The 20,345-nt window shown below is 33.2% G+C and overlaps 3 protein-coding genes across 3 annotated transcripts in view; 1 reads left to right on the top strand and 2 right to left on the bottom strand.

Moving 5' to 3' along the window:
• Positions 1-4,179, bottom strand: part of LOC134270052 (phosphatidylinositol 3,4,5-trisphosphate 3-phosphatase TPTE2-like) — a 27,067-nt gene extending 22,888 nt beyond the window's left edge. The window contains exons 1-7 of the mRNA XM_062752235.1: positions 4,045-4,179; positions 3,612-3,845; positions 3,042-3,248; positions 1,167-1,295; positions 638-804; positions 265-329; positions 24-84 (exon numbers count right to left, since the gene is read on the bottom strand). Coding sequence (XP_062608219.1) covers positions 24-84; positions 265-329; positions 638-804; positions 1,167-1,295; positions 3,042-3,248; positions 3,612-3,841 — 859 coding nt within the window. The 5' untranslated portion in view covers positions 3,842-3,845; positions 4,045-4,179. The remainder of the gene's footprint in view (positions 1-23; positions 85-264; positions 330-637; positions 805-1,166; positions 1,296-3,041; positions 3,249-3,611; positions 3,846-4,044) is intronic.
• A 124-nt stretch (positions 4,180-4,303) lies between these two features.
• Positions 4,304-17,869, top strand: LOC134270048 (ankyrin repeat and LEM domain-containing protein 2-like). The gene is made up of 11 exons (XM_062752232.1): positions 4,304-4,717; positions 5,672-5,829; positions 7,272-7,466; positions 8,306-8,500; positions 8,623-8,745; positions 9,055-9,121; positions 9,366-9,541; positions 11,089-11,207; positions 11,612-13,345; positions 13,852-13,983; positions 14,321-17,869. Exons 1-11 carry the CDS (start codon positions 4,375-4,377, stop codon positions 14,547-14,549), a joined length of 3,471 nt encoding a protein of 1,156 aa, XP_062608216.1. The 5' UTR covers positions 4,304-4,374; the 3' UTR covers positions 14,550-17,869.
• An 819-nt stretch (positions 17,870-18,688) lies between these two features.
• On the bottom strand, positions 18,689-20,045 carry LOC134270046 (mediator of RNA polymerase II transcription subunit 7-like). Its single transcript, XM_062752230.1, has 3 exons — positions 19,981-20,045; positions 19,590-19,716; positions 18,689-19,429 (listed from the first exon to the last, which is right to left on the bottom strand). The coding sequence occupies exons 2-3, from the start codon at positions 19,704-19,706 to the stop codon at positions 18,887-18,889; spliced, it is 660 nt and encodes a 219-aa protein (XP_062608214.1). The 5' UTR covers positions 19,707-19,716; positions 19,981-20,045; the 3' UTR covers positions 18,689-18,886.
• Positions 20,046-20,345: the final 300 nt, after the last annotated feature.

The following is a 20,345-nucleotide window of genomic DNA, read 5'->3' as shown; positions in this document are numbered from 1 at the left end:
AAAACATATCAATCTTTTCTTACTACATAGATTGTAAATCCTGTAGTGACCCTTGTGTTTGGTATTAAAGAATCTTGCAACTTCCTGAAAATGAAAGTTAAAAATATATGAAAAGGGCTATTAAAAGCTCCTCTTTGTACATGTACATTTATATCCAGTTAGTTTAAAGATTTTGTATCATAAGCAATAACTATATTAAAAAAAAATTATTTAGGTAGTTAAATCATGATATATTTTTTCAAGGATAAGGAAGCATTTTCTTACATGGACACTGTTGCGATACATGGCCATCATTCCCTTTGATGGGAAGGACATAGCAATCACTCGCTCTGCAATCATTGAATGGAAATGTTATGGGGCTTCAAGCATTTTAAACATTTTATGCTAAATACCTGTATACATGTCAATAGAAGTTTTACAAAGAAACTGTTAAAATATGCAAATATAATTTTTTTTTTAAATCACAGAATTTTAAGTTTTCAATTAAGCATATTTTCTAGACAGGAAGATACATGTAACCAGTAACTTGAAGGCAAAGAAAAAAAATAAGTTTATGCTTATCCTTCAATAATAATTCATTCAACAGAATTTTCTCTTTAATTGTCAAGGTAAAATGTTTTAAAATTTTAAAACAAACCAGTAATATAGCACAGATCCAAATCAAATCCGTCTCTCTGGTATCGCCGCTTGTTTTGTGAAACAATTCTCCTGGAAGCTGTGGCTATGTGTCTCTTTTGCTGAACCATTAAAAATATTATCCTGGCAATTCGTAATATCCTTACTACACGACCAATAATCAACAACCTATATAAAAGCAATGTCTTTACTTTCTAATTGCAACTGCAAGATATGCTTCATGGTTTCTTAATTCATTAATTATCAAAAGTGATTTATTTCATGGTATATAAATTAATTCATTATAGATATACATATACTACATTTATTGAGAATATTCTGTGTAACTGTGTTAACAAATGCATTTATTTTAAGTTACTTTTTATTTAATGAAAAATACCTGGTATATAACATAATTACGTGAAATTAACTATATGACAAAAACATTTTGAATTGCATGAATATGAATTTATGTTGCTGATCAACGGGAATGAAAGTATTATGATGCATATTGTACACTGTATGCAGAAACACATACTATCTGTACTTACTTAGCATAATTATTAGCACAAGAAGTTCCTTCTGCAATAACTAGAAATGTGACATCCACAATAAAAGAGATGGTGACCACACCTATGTCCACCAGCTCTAACACACGGCATTCTGTCAGCAATAATTTCCTGAAAGACATAGAATGTTTAAATATATTTGTTTGACATAAAAAAAATACTTGAAAATGATGGTGTACAAATGTGATAAAAACATGAACATAATGCACATTGTATTTTTTTCAATGGGCATTATTAGTTATTCACAAAATTGAGAATGATAGGAATAATCAACACCTGTATGCAATATATTTCAAAGCTTCATTATTCTGGTTATTGCAAACTTTAATAAAAGGGCAATGACACTTATTCTGTTAAACTGTATTAGCTTTTATAATTAGCATTGGGTTTCCATAAATAAGATGGCTACATGTACCTGTCTTGAAGCAAATACTCGAATCAGATTCTATGTGGTAAATATTACATTAATTAAGGTAGCAAACATTTTTAAAAATATTTATCAATTCCAAGATTTACTGGTATTTCTGTTTAAACATATACAGTTTGTATTTGTTCTGCAAAATAAAACAAGAGGCCCATGGGCCACATCGCTCACCTGAGCACTGTGGCTAGGAAAAAGTAGAAATTGATTTATTATTGAAAAGTTTAAATCCAAAAGTAGTCCCATGACCAATCATGACTTTGCTATTCTTGAGAAAAAGATTTTTAAAGAATTTTCCCATATCTTTCATGTAAAACTTTGGTCAGCCATTGTGACCCCGCCCTATCCCCAGGGGTCATGATGTGAACAAACTTGAATCTACACTACCTGAGGATGGTTCCATATAAATATGATCAATTATGGCTTTGTTATTCTTGAGAAGAAGATTTTTTAAGAATTTTCCTTTATATTTCTATGTAAAACTTTGGTTGACCATTGTGGCCCCGCCCTACCCCCGGGGGTCATGATTTGAACAAATTTGAATCTACACTACCTGAGGATGCTTCCATATAAATATGATCAATTATGGCTTTGTTATTCTAAAGAAGAAGATTTTTAAAGAATTTTCCTTTATATTTCTATGTAAAACTTTGGTCGGCCATTGTGGCCCCGCCCTACACCAGGGGGTCATGAATTGAACAATCTTGAATCAACACTACCTGAGGATACTTCCATATAAGTATGATCAATTATGACTTTGTTATTCTTGAGAAGAAGATTTTAAAGAATTTTCCTTTACATTTCTATGTAAAACTTTGGTTGGCCATTGTGGCCCCACCCTACCCCAGGGGTCATGATTTGAACAAACTTGAATCTACACTACCTGAGGATGCTTCCATATAAATATGATCAATTATGGCTTTGTTATTCTTGAGAAGAAGATTTTTTAAGAATTTTCCTATATATTTCTAAGTAAAACTTTGGTTGGCCATTGTGGCCCCGCCCTACCCCCGGGGGTCATGATTTGAAAAAATTTGAATCTACACTACCTGAGGATATTTCCCCATAAGTTTCATCTTTCTTGGCACAGTGGTTCTGGAGAAGAAGATTTTTTAAACATACCACCAAATTTTCATTAATTCCCAATTATCTCCCTTTGAATGAAGGCGTGGCCCTTCTTTGAATAAACTTGAATCCCCTTCACCCAAGGATGCTTTGTGGCAAGTTTGGTTGAAATTGGCCCAGTGGTTCTTGAGAAGAAGTTGAAAATGTGAAAAGTTTACAGACAGACAGCTAGACAGACAGCCGGACGCCCGACAAAATGTGATCAGAAAAGCTCACCTGAGCCGAAGTATGAGCAAGAAAAAAAAATTCCAACTTCATATGAAAATCTCTTCGTGAAAATAATCAATAACGTTTACAGTAAAGAATCATACCCTTGATAGAAAATTCGAAAGAAAACCTCCAGCATAAAGTAGCTTATTAACACATGTGACAGAAGTTCCAAAGTCTCTCTGTTTTTTGAACAGTCATTGTCTGCAAGTTCCACAATGACAAAAATAAAGTCCATAATAATCAGCAATACAGTTACAAGTCTAAATACTATGTGTTCCAGGATGCTTTTTACAATCCACTGCAATCCCCTAAATTTAAGGAAACAGAAAGTAAAAAGAAATTAATTTCACAGTATTATAATCAATATTTTTTTGGAAAAATTATTAATTCTTTGGAAAAATTATTAATTCAAACTCCCATTTTCTCCATAATTTTGAAATGAATAATTTTTTATTTAACCCTTTATAATCTCTAATTTGATGATAGACTACATTTCAATTAAGCATAAATTATTTTCATACATGTCAGAAGAAAACCAACATGATCCCGTAAGAACAGGTAGATGATAAAGGGATATCCCCCTCAGCCTCCCCCCAAAAATTTCCCTGAATATTTCCAATAAAATTGCAATCACTATATGTCTGACAACCATAGTTTTAAATGACCCATACTCGATCCCTGTTCTCGGATTCTCTTTTGCTCCTGGATCCTCCACATATTCAACATCTTCTTTGGCATCTGATTTGTAAATTTGAAGAGTTCCATCATTTGATGCATTGTTATCCATTCTTATTTGTACATCGCCCGAATTCTCCTGACCCCCAGCAGTCTCAGATGTAACAGCAAGCTCTGGGGGCGATTTTGATTCATCATGACTTCCGAACTGTTCATAATTATTCATGTTTCTAAAAAATCCAAATTCCGTTTATCAAATATTTGAAAACAAAGTGACAAACTGCAATATACTCGACTTTATCCATACATGTGAAACTGATAAAAATTATTCACACTTTTTAAAATACTCAGGGGGTGGTTCCCATCATTTGTCGTCTGCTGCCCCCTTATTTTCACTGTCCTATATTTTTGTTTACAATTTAATCTTACCTTGTATTCTGCTAACAAGCATAAAGTTACGTTCTTTAGGAGTTTCTAGCTTTGTTTCTTGGAATTTCAACTGTTTAATCATCGGAAAATCACCAACATTAGTTAATTTGTTGTGTACATCTGTCTCGTCTTCCACCGGAACTCTCCTGTAAATTGGTCTCTTTTTAACATAGGAGAACCAGTCAACAGGTGCCTGTTTTATACGTCGTCTTTGATTGGTGGAATAATTAATCATCGATCCAATCAAAAAACACGTTAGAAGTGAAATGCAGTCAAAATTGTAAATTCGGTCTAGTTTGTTTAGTGGCGGAGGATGAGGATTCTGAAAACATGGAGCAGGTTTTAGAAGCTGTGAAACAGCTGAGTATTAATGATCTCAGACAGCAGTTATCGGATAATGGAGTAAACGTTGGTCCAATTCTACCGAGCACAAAATTAATTTTTCAAAAGAAACTAGCTAGCAAACTTTATGAAAAGCAACATCCTGTATCTGATGCAGTAGATGGGAATAAAGGTGAAAACCAGGTACCTCAAACGAGTGACGATACTCAGGTTAGTGAACAGAAAGCAGAGACTGGACAAGTAAGAGAAGAGTCACCTGTAATAGAAACGGAGGTGTCTGTGTATTATGGAGTATGCCCTCCTCTTGGAGTCTCACTGGAAGAAAAAGAATGTGAGCAAATATTTTAGCTAATAGAGCACACTTTTACTCTCATATTTAGATAGATAAGATGGAAGACAAACAGTTTCATTCTTCAATTCATTGTTCTCCTGACAAAAGTGCTTCCCAGTTAACAGGTCCAGTACAATCTCTTGATTTAGCTATATAGCTTTAAATAGCTATATAGCTTTATTAAGCTATTCAGTATAGCTTAATTTAGCTATTTTACTACACTTTTTTCTTAAAGGTGTAATTTTCTCAGTATGTACAAAAAAGCGCACCTTGGTGCAGTGACGATATACAACTTTGAACTCTTCTTAAAATAGTGCATGTAAAAATCACTCATCAAATTACGTCTCCTTGAGAGACTTTGTACTCAAAGTTCTACAAGTTTTGGGGCTATATAAAGCAATTGATACAGTTACTTCTGCAATGATATTATAATGGAGACCAATTATGTTCAACAAGATAATTGATTGGTAACAGTTCAGCACAATGAGAAGCAATCATACTTATCCTTGCCTCAAGGCACCCAAGGTAGTGGACAGTTAGTCTAACAATAGAAATTTTCTTTTTGCTTAAAAGTATTCAAAAGCTGCAAAGTAAGAACTATCTTTGATTTAGGTTGTTGTTTTGATAACCCATAGTACAAATACGTAGAGTCAGATACATGCGACTTTTTGTTTATTTTCAGCAAAAAACATTTTTGTGAAAAACTGTACATAAATAGCTAAATAAAGCTATTTTGAATAGCTTAATAAAGCCATCTAGCTATTTAAAGCTATATAGCTAAATCAAGATATTGTACTGGACCTGGTTAATTGTAAATATCGCCTACATGTTACTCCTCAAGGGTTTATGTACATGTGAGTTGGACGAAAGGGGCAAATTATTTTAAAAATAAAATGGTTGAAAATTTCCCTGTAGAGATGATGTATCGTAACTTATCTTAATCTTATGTTGCAGGTCAAAGTTTAGTGTTCACTGACAAAAAATTGGCTCTGCAGTCTGTAAAGAAATTCTCAGGAGCCAGGTTCAAATGTTTTAAAAGCAAAGAGGATGCAGAAAAGTTTTCAAAGTTGTCTCCCGATGACATTGCATCACCATGGAAACCAACTATGAAAGTTAATACCTTTTTTAGCAACATTAAGAAAGAAGAAGAAAATAAAGTAAAACATACCTATAGCGCAATGCCAATTTGCTACACTGTAAACATAATTTGTTATAATATTACATTATAAAGTATGCTTAAAGCCCATGAGGATTGAAAATAACTTTGTCATAACTTGTCTTATAGCCTATAAGTGTGGATCATTTTAAGCATGTTCACAATAAGCATGTTTTACATAATACATTTTAATATTCAAAACAAAAAAATATTTCAACATTATTAAAATACAAAAAATTAGCCATACTTTCAATGGTGTTAAAAACCTAATAATTTTTAAAAGTCTTAATTATTATTGATAAAAAAGATTTTTCAATCACTTCTGAAATAGCAATTAATTAGGCATCAGTTTGCAGGGTTCAACATTAACTTTTTTTCCTACGTGTCCAATCGGACAAGTGACCAAGACATTTACTTGTGCGAACTTCAACTTCACTTGTCCGAAAAATTTTCAATAAAAATCTGATAGTTTCAATTTGAAAATTAAAATAAATTCCATTACACATGACACGTGCTTAATTGATTCGTAATGTTATTGATAAATACAACAAACACATTTATGAAACGAAATTTAATCTAGGCTTTCTGTCCTGACAATAAGGCCAAAATAAAATATACTCTTGTTTCCTGTCACCCGACCTACCCTACATTTTACCCTCCGACCCTAAAAGTTTTTTTTCACATTTTCAATTTTTGGGGGCTATTTTTTTGAAATACTAAAGTCGACCAACAATAATTACAGAACTAACACATCACAAGTGTACAGGATACCTTTACTTTATATATCTTTATTAACAAACTTGCTTTGTGAACTGTTAACATACATTCTTGTTATTATATTGAGTTTTGAAAATAAAATTTTTTCTCAAAATAAAATTTTTTTCCTACCTACTTACCCTATATTTTTTGGTCAGGGGACAGGAAACAAGATTATTTTTTCTTTTGGCCTAACATAAATGTCCACAAGTGACCCTGTTGACATCAAACAGAATCCACACTTCGGTTCGTATCTTCCATGACTTTTGTTTCAGTATTATGCAATATAGTGAACTTCAATCCCGATTGAATATATGCACTCAATATTAATACAGGGATACAAATCGGGATTGAAGTCTGGTTTTTATATACAGCTTTCGTCTTGAAACTACCGATTAGCTTTCAACAGTCTTTCTTTTTATTATTTATAGACTCCTTTACATTAAAATGCACTTGTCCAATCGGACCAGTGCCCAGCAATATTCACTTGTCCATATTTTCTTTTCACTGGTACCGGACAAGCGGACAAGTGTTAATGTCGAGCCCTGGTTTGCCCTATGTCCATCTGCCAGTCTTTTGAATTGACTAGTTTTTGTCTAAGTCTGAATTGCATGTAATAATTCTAAGAAATGTATATTACAGAATGGAAATGGAGCAATTGCAACTTTGAGTACTGGAGTCTCAGTGGAGAGCAGTCCATTTAAAGGTCCAAAGCCACAAGAGCTAAGCAAACTAAGAAAGGCCATAGAAGACGGAGACATCACCACTGTAGAATCAATGGTGTGGGAAAACCCCCGATTTCTGGTCAGTGGAGGAGACACACCTGTTATTCTTCAGGTAAATATGCACATTCCAGATTGCATCGGTTACTCTTATGGAGTAATTGTACTGCATATAGATAATGAATTGATTATTAATAGTGCTGTGCGATATTACCGGTTAACCGGTGTATCCCGATTTTTTTCTTCACAATACGTATCGCGGTATTTTTTTGTGAATACCGATTCGGGTTCGATATGCTATAAATTGTTATAAAAAGAGTTATTTGCTCTTCTCAAGGTAAAATATGGCGGCAAGCGACGTGAAGTGTGATCAGAAATGAGAGACATATCTCTGTCAGAAATGAAAAGACGACAACTGTTACATGAAACCCCTTCATGTTAAAGCCGATTCTGAATATTACAACTTGATTCGTCAAGTTGTGCCACAAAAAACTTAGCTTGCCACTTGCGCCAACACAACGCGACCAGACAGTTGCAATATCAACTCGAGAATACATGTAATTTGAGTTTGTGTTTTCATTTGACATTGACGAAAAGCAAAATTTATTAAAAATTTTATATTGTGATATATTGCAATACAAAATATAATATTGCAATATATCGCGAAATGATTTTTCAGTCGCGATACCCAGCTCTAATTATTAATCTTCAAGTAGTTACAATATTATGGACATTCTTTACTGGCTTTATCTCTGTGGTAGTAGTGTAAATGGATATAATTAATAAGAGATGCAATATAAAATAAAAATGTACTTGAATGAGTGAACTCAAGGTTGAAAAAAAAATGTGGAAATATTAAAATTATAGATTATTTTATTCTGCTGTGTGTGCATACATTTATGTATTTTTCAATAAATAATTTCATATTTTAAAAATTAAACTTCAAAATAACAGGAAGGACCAAGATACAATGCATTGCATGTAGCAGCCAGAAGCAACCAAGCAGGAATTTGTCAGCTTCTCTTGGACACGTTAGAAGATCCCAGCTTTATTGACAAGTTGTATGGCCATACTAATGAAACAGAGGGAACAAGGACCAACAGAATTAACTTTATTGTAGACCTTTATCTCAACACTCCTGATAAAGCGGTATACATTTATTATTGTTCCTTAGTAATGAGGCATCATCTGTTAGACCTAAGAGTCAGTTACCATAAAGAACTATCTGTGATAAAGCTGTATTTATGCATAAACATGTTTATAACTTTCAGGCCTGTGAAGTCCCATTACATTTTGCCTGTAAACATGGATTTGCAGAAGTTGTAGCAGTCTTGATATCTCATCCCAAAATAGACAAATCTGTGAAAAATAAGTTTAATGAAACTCCAAGAGAGGTGAGATTTGCCAGTCTTAGGTAAAGTAAACATAATTCAGAAACTACTTTGCTTCAGTCATCAATATTGTGATCTGGAGAAACTTTAGAAGAAAGACTTTTGCAAAACAATCTAAAGCACTTGTTTGACAGATTTATTGTTAGTATACTTGAACTTACTTGTCCAACCCATATTTTTTTAATCTGACAGTAAGGTACAATGCTGTAACCACATCCTTTTTAAGCATGTTTCTCAGACAAAAAAAATTGTTGACAAAATTTGAAAGGGATATATTGTTAAAGAATTTTAAAAGAATACATGGTCTTTCAGGTTATATGCAGTAGAGTAGATAAGGCTACCACTGCTCAAAGAGAAGAAATTAAAGAGTTAATGGAAGGTATGCAATTCATTTACAGTGTATAATATCATTATCACAAATATGTGGTCAAGTTTTTTTTTAATCAAATACCAGTGTAAAAATTGTATATAAAAAGGCAAATTTACTTTTAAATCTGTTCATAGAATTTTAGATGATTTCATTAATTGGTAAACTTATTTTTTAATATTAAAGAATTTCGAAATTAAAGATAACATTTTTTTTATAACATATATTTTATAACCAAGGAAGTTCCTGTTTTTAGGTCAGTTTTTTGTCCCCTTGCTGCGGTCTGAAGACAACTCTTCTCAGCCCTTTATTGGTATCCCATGGTCACCAGAAAGTTCCCGAAGCACGGTCAATGTGCCCCCTCTCTCCTGGAGCCCCAAGGATCCTCTGATGGCCGTCAAGGCTTGTGCCGGGCCCATGACTCCTTCTAAGGTACTTATAAAGTACTACACTACTCTCAGACTATAAACTGTGATAGCTCATTGAAGCCAAGATAAAGTTTATTTGGCTTTAGTTAGTTTGTTCATCTAACCATTTGTTTATTGTGGAATTTTTGCATGTTCAATCATTGGGTTATTGATACATTGCACAAATTCTTTTCAAATCTTCATTTTAAGATCCATGGGTAAATTGATTATAGTTTATGAAGACAAATTCACAAACCCTTCCCACTGAAAGCTTTAAATAGATAGTTATTGTAAATAAAATAATAACAGCATGCCAGTTTGTTCATGTACATGTAGTTCATGTCTTTTGGTTTCTCTCATTGCCATTAAACAAGGGTTGACTGCAATAACATTCTCAAATGAAGCCTATAGGGAAAAATGGGAAAATGATGGGGTACCTGGTATTTGATTCTTTTTTTCTCAAGAATGCTTAATTTTAAGGTATAAGTACTCTTTAGACTACATGTATGTACAAGACAACATTTGAATACAATATTTCTATCTTTAAAATGTACCAATAAGTTCAAACTGTGTAAATATGTATCTTCTAGAGGAATTTTGCAAGATACTGTATGTGTACATAAATTGGCGTATTCAAAATTTAGTGCAATCACTGGGTATTGAGTGGTTAGCGCAATCATGAATTAGCGCTACACATGGCCGCATTTCATATTATATGTATAGATAATTTTTTTAACGGTATTCATGAATTAGCACATTGTTGTCCATGCCAAAGCTGCTAAAATATGAAGCCCACTTTTTGAAGTACACATACAGTACACAAGAAAATAACAAATTCTGAAGTGAATTTTAAAACATTTCTCTATATCCAAATGCTCACTATGCTCACTTCGTACTCAAAAATATATGTCAGTTAAGCAATTATTATTTAATATTACATATGTATTATAAAAGATACCACAGAGTCTGACACATCTATTTCATATTTAGATATTTCACTTGAAAAAGACGTTAATGGTAATCTAACAACCAAGCTTTAACTTTTCAATCGCCAACTTCCCTTACATATGCAGCAAAATACCTTCATCACCTGCATTCCTGATTTATATCTCAGTTGATTTGATACACATGCTCTACATAAGAACAATTTTTAAAACGAGGTAAGTTATTAACAAACAAGTTCCTGAAACAAGCATATCAGCAGTCTCATTTAAAGTCATCATTTCATAGGTTCTATGGGTGATACTATGACCTTGTCAGATAATACAATTTATCTTTAAGTCAATCCTGACTGATGTTTTTCATACTAATTATTAGGCCATTATATACACACTGAATTGTCAATGGATTTTTCCATTATTTCCTTATCATGACAAGGAGCACACAGCAGTTGTTTCTAGTCGGAAGGGGATGCTCACTCCTCCATGGCACTTGATCCCACTTATAATGTTTTGGAGGTTTTTGTTTGCTCCATTGCTGATTTGTATTGTTTAATGCACTTTTAATCTTGAATACTGTTGGTTATCTCCATGGCTGATTTACCATCACTAAGTATTATGTATGATTTTATAGGCAAATTTGTTCCATAAGAGATGGAACACCCCTCCATCTAACAGTCCAGATTATGCCAAACGAAAGTTTTACTCAACAAAACGAGAAGACAGTGAAAAAGGTCTAGAGAGAATCGGCAGGTAGGTCATTAATCAATCTCACCACAGAAAATTGTACCAATCAGTAAACTTCTCTCTCTCTGGTGTTTGCCTTCATATCAAAGCAATCAGCTTTAGTACTGCACCTTGAATCAATGTAAAAGGCAAAATTGCCTATTTGATGATTTTTTGTCATCCTCCTGTACCTTCCAAAGTACCAGAGTTGCCTGATTTGAGATTTCTAGATTTACTTCTAATGTTTTCGGAAGGTGATTTGTTTAAGAAGTGTATATGATAATTAATAAGACTTTACACATGCATCTTGATCCAGTTCAATAAAGATTTTTTTTTTCTGAACCAAAGATTTTTTTTGGAGTATCAAATTTCAATTTACAAGCTGTTTGAATCTATAATTTTGTAAAGGTCAATGTTGCAATTTTTTTTAGGCAACTTGCACATGACATGGGGATTCCCTGGGTGGAGTACTGGGATTTCCTACAGACGTACACAGACATGATGACAGATGATGGCCTGGATCTCCTGGAAGAATACCTACAGAAGCAGAGTCTGGCTCTTTGTATCGAGGAAGCACTGGGAAAACTGGACCTTCTATCTAACAGTTTCCACTCCTTCAAGTACAATCAGATGGATATGTCCATTACCCAGAGCAAAGATGGAGGAGGAAGTATGAATGTATCCTGGCTGATGTCGCCTTTAGCCGACATTGAGGAATCCATGCATGAGCAGGAAATGGTGGATATCGATAAGTATCTCCATGGCAACATTATGGATCAGGTAAAAAGTTACAGATCCAATGGAGCTCTCCCAAACTCAGAGACCATGAAGAGGTCAGTAAGGATGGAGGAATCTTTCACAATGCCAAAGAAGAATATCTATGATTATGGTAGAATAAATCGATCCATGGAATGGTCTATGGACAGCAGTGATTGGTCCCAGGAAAGTTTTACTGGTATCCTGACCCCGATGTCCTGTTTATCCGCTCTGTTCTCTAAGCTGTCACTACTAGATAGATCACGCAGACAGAGGAGGCTCTCAGGATCACCTGGGTGTTTAGGTGTTTCATGTTTGGGGAGTGGATATCCAGGATTTGTGAAATCTACCAGGACTGAGCAAAGTAAAACAGGAACGTCCGACTCAGATTTACATAGCAATGGCACAGTCCCTCACGATACAGATAATGTGAAAGAAATGCAAAGTAGTAGATGTGTGTACATAAGGGAAGCTAGACTGACTGTAGATAATAATAATCAGGAGGACTTGAAGAACAGCAACACTGAAGAGAACAGGAAAACAGCAGATGGGTTTCAGTCAACTGAACTGTTTGTTGTGGATGATAATCTGAATAAAACAACAAGAGTGAATGCCAAGGAGTCGACTGTATTAGTGGACAATGTACAAAGTTGTGAAATAAACATTAAAGGAGAAACAAATTGGAGGGAAAAATCACAGACCTCAAGTGTATCTTCTCAGGGGGAGGAGCATCAAGCCATTGAGGAACTCCTCCAAAGGGCCAGTGCAATAACGGAATCCCAGAGACAGCCCACAGATCAGATAGATGATCTGGTGAATCAGTTTAATGAGAAAATAGACTTCAGTACCACAGTAAACTCTCAGAGATCATCAAGTAATCAGTCAGATAGAGAACCTCCAATGCCGAGGAAAAGGTTGACTTTTTCGGAGGACATTACTGAGGAGCAGATGGAGGGTTCCACTGAAGAGCAGGAGGAGGACACCCAATCCTGTCATTTAGATATCACCCTACAGTTAGACAAGGACAGGGTCTCTAGCTTCGAATTTCAGTCTATGTTTGAGCTGCTTAATGAAAAAAAGACTTTACATAATCAAAAAGATGGAAGCACGAGGCGAGTGATTTATAGTCGAGACATTATCTTAGATCTTGCAGGACAAAACCTGGAGGATGTGGATAGTGTCAGTCTTAGTGTAGCTGTTGTACCACCAAATTCAACCGTGGCAGAAATGGCGATATTTTCTAACATTCCATTCTTTGTGTTTCGAGGAAGCCAGTATAAACCGGGGGACTCTTTTCCCAGTAAATTACCTGCAATGGTGGATGTTGTCTTCAATTTTGTGAAGGATTCTGTGACATCAGCATTGGCAGTCAACAACAAATCTAGAGGGAAAATATATTTTATAAGTGGGTTAGTGAAATCAAAATTGAATCATTAATTAAATATGCACAAGTACTGTATGTCATATGTTATGCCCCTCTTCGAAGAAGGGAGGGCATATTGCTTTGCTGCTGTCTGTCGGTTGGTCGTCTGTCAGTCAACCATCAGTTTCCATTCATTTTCTTCACAGAGGTTGCACATATTGAAATGAAATTTGGTATACAGATTTATCATAAGAATATCTAGGTCAAGTTCTGTTTTGGGCCATTGACAGAGTAATGCCCCTTCAGCCTAGAAAAATTCCTATTAATTTTTACCAACATCTCTCGTTTCATAATAACTTTATATTTATTTTGCCTATTTATGAATGTTACTTAAAATAACATATGTATGCCTAGCAACATGTACATTTACATTAAATTAATATCACCAAGTTGAACAATCAAAATAGTTTGGAAAATCAATGGTTTTAATTTAGAGATAATTACATGTATATTCAAAGGTATCGTATTTAATCTTGTTTATAAAATTTGTAGGTACCAGCCCAGTAAGACAGACCTGGATGTGTATAGAGCTATACAGGGGCGGGAGGTGGAGAAAGAACACTATCCACTAATCCACAGGTGGAAAGCTCTAGTTTCCTCCAGGATGGCCAATCCGAACTGCTGGTCAGTATTTAACTTAATGATAACTCAAATAATAAAGGTTACTTTGTATTATTGGGTCTTGATTTACATGTGAGAGAAATAATATTGTTAAGGCATAATACCTCTGATAGTCAATATGAAATTAAGAGCACTCAAATCAAAATAGTAAAGTAGATCAAATACTTTCAAAGAAAGATTATAGTACTCACTCTTTTATGAAGATTATTAATATTATTACATGTTATTATACATATGGAGAGGATTACCTGAATTAGAACTTGTGTCCAATCCTTTTGACATATTGTCAATTTTTTTTTCTCAAAAGTTAGAAAAGAAATATATATTAACTTTTTTGTAGTTGGCCGAGTCCTGCAAGATCACGTTTCCAAGGCAATTTATCAGCCAGTTTTCCACAAGTGTCCACCCCAAACAAGACCCCCGAGAGTCCCATTGTGTTTTACCGAAGTCCGATTCCTCGAGGCACCCCAACTCGACAAAAAATGTCCGCTACGTGGTCAATGCCTAACATCAAGGCTCAGTTGTTTCCAAAGTCACCATTGGCAGAAAGAAGAGGAAAACTGGATTAGATAAATTTGTTTGAATTCATAATTCGAAGAAATTGTTAACGTCATCTATTTGGGGGAATTAAAAAGAAAATGTTAATGTCATCTTTTTGGGGGAATTAAAAAGAAAATGTTAATAATGTCATCTTTTGTGGGGAATTTAATCAAGACTTACTACCGTGGTCTGTATTTATTCATTAGACATAAGATAACATAGTGTCTTTCTAGTACATTCTACAAGAGGACTGAACTTGAGTGTTGGAGTTTTTACATGTAGTAGACAGTATTTTGTGTGATTCCATTTTCTGCTGTGATAAAGCATCTGCTTGCGTATAAGTAGTCTCAATAAACACTAGATAGAATTTACAGGCTCTAAGCCCTTTCAGATTTATTGTACACTGTTTTCTCAGATGTTGTGAATTGATGTGCATACTAGTGTTTCAGAATTGATATTTTGTACATGTATTGTTTGTACAGAGCTTAGAAACTTTTAATAGCTGTGCAGGTACTTTGTATGATATAGCTTAAACTGCTTGTTTTTTCACTGCTGATTACCGGTAGTTAAAAGTGGGGAAGTTCATATTAATTTTTCATTTTTAGTGTTCATGTTTTAAATTTTATTATCAAATTATATTTTAGTTTTTGAATTTTATGTTTTCCTAACCACACAATGTACAGGTATGGACTGAACAGTATCAGTTAGATTCTTGTTACAGATTACATTCAATCAGGTTAATCAAAGTATTTTTAAGTTTCGGAATATTCTGATCATGATGATTATTAATTGGAGATTTTTAATACTCAAGCACACGAAGAAACGCAAGAAAATTCCTATTTGAGGGAGTATTTGATCAGTTATCTCTTTGCCCATTTACCAATAACCTTATAAACTGTAAAAGTTGTGATTAATCCCATATGATAAATTAAATTGCCTTCTGCAGAGTCTTTTTTATGTGTCAAATTATTATTTTTGGTAAAATTACTTAACAGTACCTTTTTCTGCAAATAATGTTTAAATTTAAGGTCAAGGCTGGGTGATGTTTGCAATCATCAAGGATGATCAATCTGGTTCAGATACACATTTTATTGCAATGTGATTAGATGGCATTGAGGGGAAAATTATTATTGCAGATATCACATTCCTATAGCTGCCTTATGTAAATCAAAGGATACTATTTATTTTCACTGGTAATAAGCTAATAACCCTTTTTTGTCATAGCTGAAAGTCAACTTAAAATCAAAATATGTACACAAAGAGATTATTTGTTATACCTGCTGGAGAATTTATCGTCACAGATTGATTTCAAGCTTACAAATTGTGAGTAACGGATAATTTAAAAAATGAATGGATTAAAGTACTGTCTTCCCACAATTTTTTTTTTAAATAGAAAATTTGTAGTCATAACACCAAATTTTCTATTTTAATAAAAATTTGTGGGAAGACAATACTTTTATTTGGTCCAAACATTCATTTAACTGCACAGTTATTATTTATGTATGATAAAGATATGTTTTATTGCCATTTGTAAATTAACAAGGATGTATTAATAATCCACAAGTACACTGTAGTTAGATTAAAACAGTATTTTCTGTTAGGAAATATGTCTCAGTTTTATAACAGCTGCTGTGTCTTATTCTATTTCATGTTTTGAATATCCTTTATAATGTTTTCTTTATCAAATTATCATTAGTTCGATCCTTAAGCTGCACCCTCTATCTGGAGAGCCAGATTCTCTTTTTAATATTATTGTAAATCAAGAAAACATCACATGATTTTATGAGATTGTTTAATGCAGAAAAAAAGAAAATATACTCTTAAATTTACAAAATAGGATGATTAATAACTTGAGCTAGTTTTAAAGGATACATTTTTTCTTTCACTTTGCTGAATATAGCAGTCTTTATTTTCAGTACAATGCTGATGTTGTATTAAAACTTTGTGATGAAGAGAAAGCTCTCGGCCGTTTATTCAAAAACTCTTTGACTCCTATCAAGGTATTGGTATTACAAAATTAAAATATACATGTACATGTATGTGTAAAGAATAGGAGATAAAATGAAAAAAATTGAAGTCACAAAGGTAGGGGAAAAAATCATTCATTTGGTTGTGGTACATAATTTTATAACAATGTAACCATATAGTAGTTAGATATTGTTTCTCTTTGTGTGCACCCCTTGTCAACATGGTCAAAACATGTATTTCATTTACTCTCTTAACAATTTCAGTGTATATTATGATAATTGTACATATACTAAATCCAAGACTTCGTGTGATGTTTCAAAAAAAAAGATAATAATGTTAGAATAAAAACTCCGATTGAACTAGTCATTATCGTTTTGATTCGATTCACTTGATTTTGTAATACCAATAATGTTCTAGATTATTTTTAACTTTGATAATTTTCCATATGCCCCAGAAATTTATTTTCAATATGTTGCCACGGCTGTGTTCATTTTCCAGTTTGATTGCATTATGTAATTATTTTATACAATTTTATTTTATATTTATTTATAAATGTTGATTTTTCAAGCAAGTACTTGTATTGCAGTAAACTTAAAAAAGATGATCAATTTGTTCTTTTTTTCTGGTATTTTACCCTTATCTGAAAGGGAAGATATACAGTACCTGTATTTACACTTGAACTGACAGGTATACATGTATACATATCAATACAGGTTTACAGAGTGATTGTTTACTTCCTGGATTGAAGGTTTAGGACAGCTTTTGTATTAAATAAGTGAAATATCTCTATCACAGTTCAGGAAGAATGTACTATGATGAAGACTTTAAACCCAGCTTTTAGCCAGACCACTTAAAACACTATGTAGCTTGTATGAGACAAAAAGGTGGTTCATATGTTTTTCAGTTACTAGTAAATAGCTTGCATCCACTTATAATCAATTAAGAGTGATGAAAGCAGTTGTAAAAATTAGCATTTTCCTTGCTCAAAGGTAGTCCAGTTATCTGGCAAACTCCAGGAAGACAGAGTTTCATGAAAATGCAAAAGAGAGGAAGTGCATCTTCTAGATGCATATTTATTACACTTAACATACATCTAAAAACTAATATCAGATATATGTTTGACTACTGACTGATCCGACTTTGTGTGACTGTGACAGTTCCAATTTACACAAGGGTGCAAATTTAGCCAATGTATTAGCTGGCTACTACCTAATTGCTAAAAATGAGTCATAGTTTGCACTGCTCCATTAAAAATTCCTGCTGTACGGTATCTCCTTGTATGTTGCCCCTGTGACACACTTTGAGATACATACATGTACTGTAATTGGTGTCAACATTTGTCTAATAAAAAGCCAAACAATAATTATAATGACCTGTAAGTGTATTAAAGAATGATGAGAAATGGAAAATATGTCTAATATTTCCTCTGTAAACAAATACTGCAGAAGTTATACAGGGTATAATGATTTTAAGAAGAGAAGATTTCAAAGGACTCCAGAAGCTAGCAAAAATTGATATTTTTGCTAGTTATTTGTGGTTTATTTACCTATAAAAAAAAATCAATGCTCTTGTATCTCCAGGAAAGGAAGAAAATGTTCACAATTAAACCTGTAGGAAAAATTTACCTCTTTTCAGTCTATATTAAAGTCTTAAGATGACAATCCACACTAAATTTGATTGACATTGAAGATTTGGTGTTTAGAGACAGGAAACATGGAAATGCCAATTTTGACTTTGAATTCTATACCACTGAATATGATATACATGTAGTATTTGATAGTTTTGTAAGAAAAATAATGGCTATTTTAACATGTTTAAGTGGAAATTTTAATTTTTTAGACCAATGATAATTAAAAACTTTCCTCCATAATTATTTTCTCTGTTAGTGATTGTCTCCCTTTATATAGCTGCAGACCGAGATCTGTAGCTCACTGGTTTTAGAGTAATTAATCCAAACATTTTCTGAGAACAACTGTATGTTTCATCAGAATTCCTTTATCCTTGTTGAAAGGACTACAGTTACAGGGTACAACATACACTTACAAATTCATTTAATAATATAAACATATTCTCAAAGGTTAAGTTTGAACAATTTTACAAGATCTGGATGAACAAAAACTATTTCAAACAAGTTTTTAGTTCTTCATTTTTATTTTTTACTATTTTTGTTTACATTTTTTTTTTTTTTTTTTTTTTTTTTTTTTTTTATTTTTTTTTTTTTTTTACAAATTCTGATTCACTAGTGCATACATTAAAACATGGACAAGCTATCAAGCATGAAGAAATGCAAATCTGTTTCATGGCTGTAAGTTTTAGATTGACAAAACTCATTTACTACTATTCATTACTAATGACAGTTATCAATCCTCTCATTAATTTATGAACACTGTCTTCAGTTTTATCCCATCCCATCTACAATGTCACACATCATTCTGTCCAGCTGGTCACAAGGTTCAGACTCTGCATCATAACCATTGTGTTGCTGGGAGGCTTGCAAAAGTTCTGTTTTCACCAAGCTTTTGGAATCAAAGCTGAAATCCTCTGGCAAACTTTGTAAACTAGTCTGAATCAGTTCCTTCACTTTGTTTAAATGAGTCTCAAAGTTTTTGGATATTTGTGATCTCTCTTTCTTCTGCCTCTCCATCATGACACGGAGTGTTTCTCGGGCTTGATGAGGTCGGAACTCGTTAATTAGGTGATGCATGTGGATAAACAGTAGGTTCAGATCCTCAAGCTTTTCAGTACGCTTTGATGAGTCAGGGGCTTTTATCAGAATGTCAATCAAATCCAGAAAATTCACCAGAATGGATTGATTTAGCTTCTTAAGCTCTCTTTTGTGATCATAATTCTGGGGATGAAGACGTCGAAATCCTTGAGATTCCAAAGGTCTAATAATAGCATCCTCTGCATTAAACTGTGCTCCAAACATGGTATATGTGTCCTGCAACATGAATTATTTAATAAATTGTGAATCAAAACCAATGTGATTTTTTTTTTACTTACACGTCTAAGGGATTTCAAATCTGAAAATCAACTGTATATTGTTAACAATTTTATTCATTTCAATATGCAGATTTACCAGCATTAATGATATGGCATACCTGAATGGGCGGAGGTGGAAGTGGTGCCCTGCCTCTCTTGACATTTTCATCTGTGTACAGATTGACATATTTGCTAGGAGGCAGAGGAAATGCGCTTACACTCTGATTCTCTGCCATAATGTAACAGCTAGAAAAACAATTAAATAAATAAATTTAGTGAGGTAAACATCATATATATATAACAATTCAATTGCCAATGTTTGCTCTTTTGTTTTAACCTCCTAAGACCTTCAAGTTCATTTGCTACAAAATTTTCTTTCTGAACCAAGACATAACCTTATTAATGTCTTTTATTTCAATCTTATGTACTCCCCATCTAAGTTTGTAAATGATAAAACTTAAAAGGATATATAATTACATAGATTTTATATATCATATCTGTGTGCCTTACTTAGACAGTTACTGGTTACTGAGATGGCTGATTAGGAGCGCCTTAGAATAATAATTTTAAAAAAACAACAACAAAAAACACAGCGGCAATGTTAAACATGCCCAAGACTTCTGAATGAAAGCATGGTTAACCGTTGCTTACTGCTTAATTTTTCATTTGCTTGATACTTACATATTTTCTTTTTCAGTATCTGTTCATAATTTTCAATGAGAATGGCGAGCCCGATTGATTATTTGACGTTTTTTCTAAACATAAGTTTTCATCCAATTTCGTCATATTCGTTAATTGTGAATTATTCCTAGAAAAAATATGAAGATAATGGTTGTAGGTTAATAATATTGTTTTCTTCTCACCTGAATTTTAAA

Source organism: Saccostrea cucullata, unplaced genomic scaffold (genome assembly GCF_032062105.1).
Source record: "Saccostrea cucullata isolate Sc308-1 unplaced genomic scaffold, CSIRO_AGI_Scuc_v1 ctg261, whole genome shotgun sequence".
Lineage (NCBI taxonomy): Eukaryota > Metazoa > Mollusca > Bivalvia > Ostreida > Ostreidae > Saccostrea > Saccostrea cuccullata.
Note: the sequence above shows the minus strand (reverse complement) of the source record. Positions and strands in the feature narration are given on the sequence as shown.

Coding starts and splice junctions, on each gene's coding strand:
- LOC134270048 (XM_062752232.1), top strand. CDS start 4,375: ATGGAGCAGGTTTTAGAAGCTGTGAAACAGCTGAGTATTAATGATCTC. Junction 9,122..9,365: donor AATTAAAGAGTTAATGGAAG/GTATGCAATTCA, acceptor TCCTGTTTTTAG/GTCAGTTTTTTGTCCCCTTG. Junction 13,984..14,320: donor ATGGCCAATCCGAACTGCTG/GTCAGTATTTAA, acceptor ACTTTTTTGTAG/TTGGCCGAGTCCTGCAAGAT.
- LOC134270046 (XM_062752230.1), bottom strand. CDS start 19,706: ATGGCAGAGAATCAGAGTGTAAGCGCATTTCCTCTGCCTCCTAGCAAA. Junction 19,430..19,589: donor TTCCACCTCCGCCCATTCAG/GTATGCCATATC, acceptor TTCATGTTGCAG/GACACATATACCATGTTTGG.